The sequence below is a fragment of the Propithecus coquereli genome, unplaced genomic scaffold (genome assembly GCF_000956105.1).
Source record: "Propithecus coquereli isolate 6110/MARCELLA unplaced genomic scaffold, Pcoq_1.0 Scaffold580, whole genome shotgun sequence".
Taxonomy (NCBI): Eukaryota; Metazoa; Chordata; class Mammalia; order Primates; family Indriidae; genus Propithecus; species Propithecus coquereli.
Genome location: NW_012151730.1, coordinates 1,284,800 through 1,295,287, shown reverse-complemented (window position 1 = coordinate 1,295,287; position 10,488 = coordinate 1,284,800). Strand labels below are relative to the sequence as shown.

Sequence of the window (10,488 nt, the reverse complement as noted above, 5' to 3'; positions counted from 1 at the left end):
ACCTAGTGTGGCTTGCTCCTTCTTACGATCCATTTAGCCTGAGATGAGCTTCCCTCTGCTAAAACCCGTCATACTCAAATCTTATTCAGGACTTTTTCTTACCAAGAATTTACATGTAAATTCAGTTTCTAAATCTTGGAAAAACAAAATGAACAAAAGAAAATCATTAAGAAGGAATCATCCCTGCTGCTAGGAGACTTGAAAGAGACTAGGAATAACTTGTCAATCTGTGAAGATAATCTCTAACAAGCAGGCTTTCAAGCTATTCTGTTAATGGAGTTACTTACTAATCTCATACTCATCTTCCCCATTCCATTCCTCTTATCTAAGCAAAGTCTCCTGACAATGTTATATTTGGAACAATGGTTAGTTATGTGGGTAAATCCCTTATTGTCAATTTTCCAAGAAAGTGACTTTTCAGTGCTCTAGTGTGAATTGTTTATCCAGTTCCCTGAAATGAATGGGGTAAAAAGAAGCTGAGAGATCCTAGCTGCAGTATTCTGGATTCTGCTAATGTGTAAGCCCCAATTTACTGAAATCCGTATGATTATATATTAATAATGAGCACCAACAAAGTAAAATATTCAAAAAAAATTATCTTAGCTATCAGAAAAGGAAAAAGTAGAAAATGAGGAAGGTGTGTAGCACCCACCTCCTTGTGTAACACATGGGTACATGCCATTGGATGCAGCTCACTGGGCTGGACAAGTTTCTGGCACATTAGACACAGCTTACAGGTAGCTGGAGCCTGCAGAAGAGAGGGCATGGTCAAAAGGTAAGGAACCTCTGCCTTTTATACCCATAATTCCATCTATTATTTCCATGTAGCAAAAAGATTTTACACCGAAAGAAATAAAACTCCAAATATAGATTCTTGCCTAAGATATTTGCATTTTCCCAGTAGGGCTACCAACAACCCAACTGGTAAGATGATGGTTTCTTCCTGCATTCCACTTGTAAACCTACTCCCTCCCCACATCCAGCTTCTCAATATCCCAGTGTTCAAAGAGAAAGAGTCTTACATGTGAAGACCTTCCAGGATATGAAACTTGGGCAGAAGGCAAGAACATTGGGGTACTGATTTGGGCCAGTGGAGCAGGGAACAAGGCCCGGATCCGACCAAGTGGCTGTGGATAGAAACATTGTCAGGGTAAGGGAAGAGAGCGAGTAACAGAGCATATAACAAAAAGAAATCATTCATTTCCCAGTACAGCAAAGGAAGAAAGACTAGCTACCCTTGGCTAGAAGGCTTCTTCCCACCCCAAATTTTTCTGAAATATGCCTCTTCCCCAACATCTCAGTAGGCACAACTTCTCTCCCAAGTAGCTTTCTTACCTGAGTACTTGCTGCCATCCGCTCATGTTCTGCCAGTCGTGCAGCTACCAGCTGGATCAGCTCCTCCATGGTCAGACCTGCCATGGTGGTACGTGCTGTCTTGATCTGCTGAAGAATGTTGGTCATCTGAGCTCTAAGAAAGAAAAATGTTGAGGGAGATTTATGCAGTACCCATAGAGAATACCCACGAAACCTCCTCTATTTTAACCCATAAGTGTCTCTCTGACAAAAGTATTTAAATTAATCCTTAAAGATACTTACTTATTGCACTGTGGGAACCGAGTCAGCAGCTTCTCCAGGATCTTCTCCAGTTTGTCTACTGGTTGGGCCCGAGGAGTTTCAGTAGAAGCCTTAACACCGCCCAAGCCTGGGGGAGGCAGGATGGAGGCGGCAGGGGGCATGTGTGGACCGTGGGGGCTGACAAGGGAACCCAAGCCAGGGCTATTTCTCCCATGTGAGCCAGGAAGGGGTGGGGAAGGCTGGTTAGGTTGGGAAAGGGCAGGGTTCAGGATTGGGAAAGACAAGGAACGGGGATCTGCACTGGGCATAACCATGGGCATTGTGACCTGCCCAATGGAGAAGGGCATCCGAGGAGCCAGAGAGGGACTGGGTTGAAACACCTGAAGCATGAAGTCTGTCTGCAGAGGTTGAGGACAAGAGAGAAAGAAAAATAAAGTTTAGGAGAATGGAGCAGAAATCAATGAGCAACTCTTGCACTGAATAGGAATGGTCCCAGTATCTTCATAAAAAGAATAAGTAGAAGACTCTGCCTCTGCTGCCAACACAGAAAGACGGACTCTCAAAGCCAGCTCTCTTACCTCTGATGGGGGTGGAGGCAAAGTGGGAGTAGGGATTTGAGGAAGGCTGCTCAACTTAGCTCCATTCCTCACTAGCTGGATATGACTATTAAATTGGTCCTAGAAAACAAAGAAAGGATTATCCTTTACTGATGAGCTGAGTGAGCCTCTCTAGAAAGAGAGCACCATCCATTATCAGGAAAACAAGGGGAATGGTAGGATAGGCCCTAAGTGGCAACGCAAAAGGCTACCTCCCTATTGCCAGAAGCGTCTAAGCACAAACTAGTGCTGACTGAAAGATCTCCCATTACTACACTTACCCGAACATTCTTTTTCATTATCCGAACTCCATTCAGTCTTGTCTCCCACTCCTGTTTGGAACGAACTGACTCCAGTGTTGGGGGAGTTGACCTTTCAAGAAACCAGGAATTTACAGAATTAAAGAAAGCCAATTTCCTAATTCGGCTATCCAAGATAGCGAACAGTAGCTGGCTAACTGGCCTTGAGAGAAGAGGTACAAGTAGGTGCAGGAGAAGCCCAAGATTCTAAGTCCCTTGCCTCACTTTAACTCCATCATTTTTTTTTTTTTTGAGACACAGTATCACTGTGTTGCCCGGGCTAGAGTGCCGTGGCGTCATCCTAGCTCACAGCAACCTCAAACTCCTGGGCTCAAGCGATCCTCCTGCCTCAGCGAGTAGCTGGGACTACAGGCATGTGCCACCATGCCTGGCTGATTTTTTCTATATATTTTTAGTTGTCCGATTAATTTCTTTCTATTTTTAGTAGAGACAGGGTCTCGCTCTTGCTCAGGCTGGTTTCGAACTCCTGAGCTCAAACAATCCGCCCGCCTCAGCCTCCCAGAGTGCTGGGATTACAGGCGTGAGCCACCGTGCCCGGCCAACTCCATCATCTTTTAAGCCAAGTATTTGAGAAAGAGGACCAACCACAGAGAGAGGGTTCTTGTTTGCCTAAAAATGCCAAAGGGGACCTCCAAATTCCATGGCAGAAAGAGGAGAAATGACCATATAAGAAATCTCCAAAGACCTCTGTTGTGCTTTGACAGGTTAACAGATACTGTTTATCCAAATGGAAATAATATAATAAAAAGTACAAAAATATAAAACTGTAGAAGGGAAGAGTTAGAGAGTGTAGAAGGTTAGAATGTGAGAAGAGAAATCAATGAGCAATTACTATTGCAGACAGAGATGCCCTTAAAATTCCTATGAAGATACAGTAAGTGCCAAACTTGCTGGCCTAGGATTTCAAAAACCTAAACAAACAAACTGCAAGACAATTAAAACTCTAGAATGGAGGCCAGGCACAGCGGCTCATGCCTATAATCCTAGTGCTTTGGGAGGCTGAGGCAGAAGGATCGCCTGAGCCTAGGAGTTTGAGGTTACAGTGAGCTATGATGACGCCACTACACTCTATCCCAGGCAACAGAGTAAGACCCCATCTCAAAAAAAAAACCAAAAACCAAAACAAAAAAACCTCTAGAATGGAAAGGTACTCACTTGAGGTAAGTAAGATGTAGTTCTGCCTCTTTTTCTGCTTCCTCTAGTTTCAATACCAACAACTCTTTCCGGCTCTCGAGTGATAAGATCTAAGGAAACCACACACAAAGACAATAATTTTACATACACAAAGCTACCCTGAGATAGTTAAAACAAGTGCTTGCTGGCTCTTCTATTACTATGCCAATAGTATATACCATCTGGAAGCCCAAAATCAAAACTTTCAAGATATCAGCTCTTCTCACCTCTGCCTTCCAGGCCCGTTCTGTCTCTTCCATGATGTTCCGATTTATTTCACCATCCTGATTCTTTAGTCTATCCAGTTCCATTTCCCACACCTCTCTGTAAGATAAGAAGCCAAGAACAAGACTAAGAAAACAACGATAAGCTTGCTGAGGGGCACCAAGGCAAAAGTAAAACCCAAAATTGGTCTGCCAGGTACATTACAGGAACTCTTACTCTAAGTATTAACTATATGTATAGACAAATAATGTTTCAAGTGGTCTGCAATTGCATAAAGGCCCTGTACTTGACAGTAAAAATGTTTACATCTCCACTTGCTAAAACAAGGTTACCTAGCACAGAAAAAAGAATGTATCTTAGAACCAAAACCCTCCACTGAAGGCAGAATGTCCTTCTATATTCTGGGGGTTCAAAATTATGGCCTTCTTCTTATTTCCCAACTTATCTTTTAATATGGGTACTGAAGAATGCAGGACCAAATACAGGAGTCCACTTAATATTCATCTCTAATGCAGCAATCATAATTCACTACCAAGCACACAGATACTGGCTTACTGATTTTCTCATTTTCTTAACTATAGTAAACATTCTTTAAAAGGAAAAAATGTTCTTTCTCTTCATACCTCTGAAACTCTTTTTTTTTTTTTTGAGACTGAGTCTCACTCTGTCGCCCGGGCTACAGTGCCGTGGTGTCAGCCTAGCTCACAGCAACCTCAAACTCCTGGGCTCAAGCAATCCTTCTGCCTCAGCCTTCTGAGTAGCTGGGACTACAGGCACGCACCACCATACCTGGCTAATTTTTTCTATATATATGTTTTTAGTTGTCTAGTTAATTCTTTCTGTTTTTAGTGGAGACAGGGTCTTGCTCTTGCTCAGGCTGGTCTCGAACTCCTGACTTTGAGCGATCCTCCCGCCTCGGCCTCCCAGAGTGCTAGGATTACAGGCGTGAGCCACCGCACGCCCGGCCACCTCTGAACTTCTTATTTTCATTGGTTTCCTCCCTTGTTACACACTCACCCCCCCTAGAGTGTGTAAGTATGAATACTATACCCCTGGAATGTAACAGTCACACTCAGATAGGGTGACCAACTGTCCCGATTTGCCCAGTACTGAGGGATTTCCCAGGATGTGGGACTCTCAGTGATAAAACTGGGACATCTGATCACCGTACTCAGGACTGAAAAGTCCATTAAGGAACACAGACAGCAAAAGAATTTCCTTATATTATGCGTGATTATAAGTTTATATCTGAAAGTATGGATTACCCAGATCAGTGGACAGAATAAGATGAAAATATTTAAATTATTTTCACTAGGTTTTAAAAAGGTAAAAACAAGAAGAAAAGCTTAGGAAGAGTTACATCTTAAGAGAAATGTTCCCACTTTTTTGCAATGAGAGAAACAATATTATTCCCCTTCTATTTTTTAGTAACCTTACACATATCAAATGGAACAATTCACTTAGAAGTTTCTAAGGCCCCTTCCTCTTACATAGTTTTGTTTTTGACCCAATTCTTCATACAACCATATTCTCTATTTCAGAGATATAGGTGTGTGTGTGTTTGTGTGTGTACATGTGTGTGTGTTACACACAAATTCATTCATTCTCTGACATTAAGTCCACCCTCTACTGACAAAGTCTACTCATCTAATAGAAATGAGTAGATACGCATTTTCTTCCTTCATCTCCACATGTTGTCCTCGCAAAATTTAACTTTCTGTCAGAGGATGAATTTTCTAATAGTTCTTTATACAAAAGTTTATAGGTAGCTGTGTTTTCCAGCTATATTACCTATTCCTCAAGTTCCAAAATATATCAGAATTCTTTTATCATAAGAATATGTGAAATACATCGCAGAGGCAATCAATAATCGATCTAGCTTACCATTCACTCTTTGACAATGGGATAATTATAGAAAAATGTTTTTCTATAACACAGACACATTTCTATATTTTTCTATAACACGATTTCTAAAACATGACAATGTTTTTCTATAACACAGCTGCCTTCTGTGATTGATGTTATCCTTAAAGATTATGGATGCTTACCAAACATCTCTAACTTCCATTAAATGCATTGCCAACTACAAATACACACTTATATTAGGAAAATCCTCTTATGCCAATGGGGACGTTCTACATATTCACATATGAAAAATCTTTTCCTTTGGGCATTTGGCCATATTTACCTCACTAGGATCCAATAAGACAAAAGGAACTACTAGCAACCATAACAAAAATGGTTAAGAAATTCTTGAACACAGTTATAAAAATACTCAGTCTTATCATATGTTAACTAGCCTGTAAGGTATACATCAGATTTCACTTCATTAAAGAGTACTAGGAGCAACCTACAATAAAAAAAAAAAAAACAACAACAAAAAAAACAGTTCCACATAGCAGATGGTAAAAAAGAAATCCTTGGCAGAATAGTAACCACTGGGTACATTTTAACTTTTTAAATTCCTGGCCTAATTTCTTTCAAGTCCAATGCTTCTGTTATTTTACACAGCTGGTTTTGGGTGTCAATGGTTCAAATGAATGAACCCTACCAGACTGTACAATTCTGGCTTATTATTGTAGGTCCCGATATGTTTGCATAACTTTTAAAATTAATTTTGTTTTTGATTATGTAAATCATGAAAATTATAAAAAGTTTAGAAAATACAAAACAGAAAGTTCCCAACTCAACAACTTACTGGTTGCATGACCCTAGATGAGTTACTTTCTAGGCCTCAGATTCTTCATCTGAAAAATGAGTAGTACCTACATCATGGGACTGATGAGAGAGTTAACCAAGAAAACACAAGTAAAAAGTTGAACACAGGTTGAATTTCCCTAACCTGAAAATCCAAAACCTGAAATGCTCTAAAATCTGAAACTTTTTGAGCACCAATATGATGCTCAAAGAAAATGCTCATTGGACGATTTTGGATTAGGGATGCTGAACCAGTAAGTATAATGCAAATATTCCAAAATCCAAAAAAAATCAGAAATCCAAAACACTTCTGGTCCCAAGCATTTCAGATAATGAATACTCAGAAGTATCCAACATTTTTTTTTAAAGTATTTTTTTAAAAACTCAATGTCTCAGAATTAATAGAGGAGAATTTCCCAGGCCTTGCTAAAAATCTAGATATACAGGTATAAGAAGCTCAACGGACCCCAGGGAGATTCAATGCAAATAAGAAGACACCACATCATGCAGTCATCAGATTGATCAAAATATCCACTAAAGAGGCCCTTCTACGAGCTGTAAGGTGAAAGAAACAAGTAACATACAAAGGAAAGCCCATCTGAATAACTCCAGACTTCTCAACTGAAACCCTACAAGCAAGAAGAGACTGGGGCCCCATTCTCACTCTCCTGAAACAGAATAATGCCCAGCCTAGAATCTTGTACCCTGCAAAACTAAATTTCATATATGAAGGAGAAATAAAGACATTCTCAGATAAGCAAAGAATGAGGGAATTCACCAAGACAAGACCAGCTCTCCAAGAAGTATTCAAAACAGAGTTACGAAAGGATCAGCACAATAAACACCCACGAATGTAAAACCACTCAAAAGTTAAAGATCAAAGGCTAGATTCCATAATGGCCAAGAGAGAAAACAAAGCAACAAAATGCAACCCAACAGAATGAACAGTAATTCACCCCACTTATCAGTTCTCTCAATAAATGTGAATGGCTTGAACTCCCCTCTCAAGAGACATAGGCTGGCTGAATGGATAAAAAAGAACAAGCCAAGCATCTGCTGTCTCCAGGAAACGCATCTAACCTGCAAGGATGCATTTAGACTCAAGGTAAAGGGGTGGAAATCAATATTTCAAGCAAATGGAAGCCAAAAGAAGGCTGGTGTGACAGTTTTGATCTCAGATAACTTAGTTTTAAAATCAACAAAAGTAACAAAAGACAAAGAGGGTCACTATATAATGGTGAAGGGTACAGTTCAACAAGAAGACATAACAATTCTAAATATGTATGCACTCAACTTAGGTACACGGAGATTCATAAAGCAAACTCTACTTGATCTAAACAAATTGATAAACAGCAACACCATAATAGTTGGAGACTTCGACACCCCACTGACAACACAGGACAGATCCTCCATACAGAAAATTAACAAAGAAATAATGGACTTAAACAGAACTCTAGAACAAATGGCCTGACTGACATTTACAGGACATTCTACCCAAAAACCACTGAATATACGTTCTTTTCATCAGCTCATGGGACATTCTCTAAGATTGACCATATTCTAGGACACAAAGCATGTCTCAAAAAATTTAAAAAGATAGAAATCATACCATGCATCTTCTCAGATCACAGTGGAATAAAAACAGAAATCAACCCCAACAGAAACTCTCATCTCTACACAAAGTCATGGAAATTAAACAATCTTCTGCTGAACGATTCCTTCATAAACGAGGAAGTAAAGATGGAAATCAAAAGATTCTTTGAACTAAATGACAAAGGTGACATAAGTTATCAAAATCTGTGGGACACAGCCAAAGCAGTCCTGAGAGGAAAGTTTATTTCCATAAATGCCTATATCCAAAAGTCAAAAAGAGCACAGACAATCTAATGAATCGACTCAAAGAACTAGAAAAAGAAGAACAGACTGACCCCAAACCCAGCAGAAGAAGGAAAATTAATAAGATCAAATCAGAACTAAAAGAAACTGACAACAGGGTAACTATACAGAAGATTAATAAAACAAAAAGTTGGTTCTTTGAAAAAATAAACAAAATTGACACGCCTTTGGCTAAACTAACGAAAGACAGAAAAGAAAAATCTCTAATAAGCTCCATCAGGAACAAAAAAGGAGAAGTTACAACCGATGCCATGGAGAGTCAAGATATAATTTATGAATATTACAAAAACCTTTATGCACACAAACTGGAAAATGTGGAGGAAATGGACAAATTTTTAGAAGCCACAGCCTCCCTAGGCTCAACCAGGAAGAAATAGAATTCTTGAACAGACCAATATCAAGGACTGAAACTGAAACAGCAATAAAATACATTGCAAAAAAGAAAAGTCCTGGACCAGACGGTTTCACACCCGAATTTTACCGCACCTACAAAGAAGAACTGGTGCCTATCCTGCAGAAATTATTCCACAACATGGAGAAGGATGGATTCCTCCCCAACACATTTTATGAAGCCAACATAACCCTGATACCAAAACCAGGAAAGGACGCAACAAAAATGGAAACCTACAGACCAATACCCCTTATGAATATAGATGTAAAAATTCTCAAAAAAATTCTAGCAAACCAAATCCAGGTACTTATTAAGAAAATAATCCATCATGACCAAGTGGGCTTCATTCCAGAGATGCAGGGATGGTTCAACATACGCAAATCTATAAACATAATTCACCACATAAACAGAAGCAAAAACAAAAACCATATGATTCTCTCAATAGATGCAGAAAAAGCATCTGACAAAATTCAACACCCTTTTATAATAAGATATTAACAAAATAGGCATAGACAGGGCTTACCTAAAAATGATACAAGCCACATATGACAAACCCACAGCCAACATCATACTGAATGGGGAAAAACTGAAAGCATTCCCACTTAGAACTGGAACCAGACAAGGTTGCCCAGTATCTCCACTTCTACTCAACATAGTGCTGGAAGTCCTTGCTACAGCAATTAGATAAGAGAGCGGAATTAAGGGCATCCAAATGGGGGCAGAAGAGATCAAACTCTCACTCTTTGCTGATGATATGATATTATACCTAGAAAACCCCAAGGATTCAACCAAGAGACTCCTGGAATTGATAAATGAATTCAGTAAAGTCTCAGGATACAAAATCGATACACACAAATCAGAGGCATTCATATACACCAATAACAGTAAAACTGAGAATCAAATCAAAGACACAATACCCTTTACAATAGCAACAAAGAAAATAAAGTACCTAGGAATATATTCAACTAAGGAGGTAAAAGACCTCTACAGGGAGAACTATGAAACACTGAGGAAGGAAATAGCAGAGGACGTAAACAGGTGGAAAACCATACCATGCTCGTGGGTCGGCTGAATCAACATTGTTAAAATGTCTATACTACCCAAAGTGATCTACAGATTCAATGCAATCCCTATTAAAATACCAACGTCATTTTTCATGGATATAGAAAAAATTATTTTACGCTTCGTATGGAACCAGAGAAGGCCCTGTATAGCAAAAGCAATGCTAGGCAATAAAAACAAAATGGGAGGTATCAATCTACTGAACTTCAAACTATACTACAAGGCTATCGTAATGAAAACAGCTTGGTACTGGCACAAGAACAGGCACATTGACCAGTGGAACAGAACTGAGAACCCAGATATAAAATCATCCTTATATAGGCATCTAATCTTTGACAAAGCAGACAAAAACATACACTGGGGAAAAGAATCCTTATTCAATAAATGGTGCTGGGAAAGCTCGATAGCCACATGCAGAGGACTGAAACAGGATCCATACTTTTCACCACTCACAAAAATCAACTCACGGTGGGTAACAGACTTAAACCTAAGATGTGAAACAATTAGAATTCTAGAAGAAAATGTTGGAAAAACCCTTATAGACATTGGCCTA

At 39.5% G+C, this 10,488-nt stretch overlaps 1 protein-coding gene across 2 annotated transcripts in view; it reads right to left on the bottom strand.

The window, feature by feature from the left end:
- Positions 1–10,488, bottom strand: part of RNF214 (ring finger protein 214) — a 47,767-nt gene that overhangs the window by 2,524 nt on the left and 34,755 nt on the right. For both annotated transcript variants that reach the window (XM_012658339.1, XM_012658340.1), the window contains exons 6-13: positions 3,892–3,988; positions 3,647–3,735; positions 2,453–2,543; positions 2,154–2,252; positions 1,597–1,973; positions 1,336–1,468; positions 1,023–1,127; positions 653–748 (exon numbers count right to left, since the gene is read on the bottom strand). In XM_012658339.1, the coding sequence (XP_012513793.1) occupies positions 653–748; positions 1,023–1,127; positions 1,336–1,468; positions 1,597–1,973; positions 2,154–2,252; positions 2,453–2,543; positions 3,647–3,735; positions 3,892–3,988 (1,087 nt within the window). The remainder of the gene's footprint in view (positions 1–652; positions 749–1,022; positions 1,128–1,335; positions 1,469–1,596; positions 1,974–2,153; positions 2,253–2,452; positions 2,544–3,646; positions 3,736–3,891; positions 3,989–10,488) is intronic.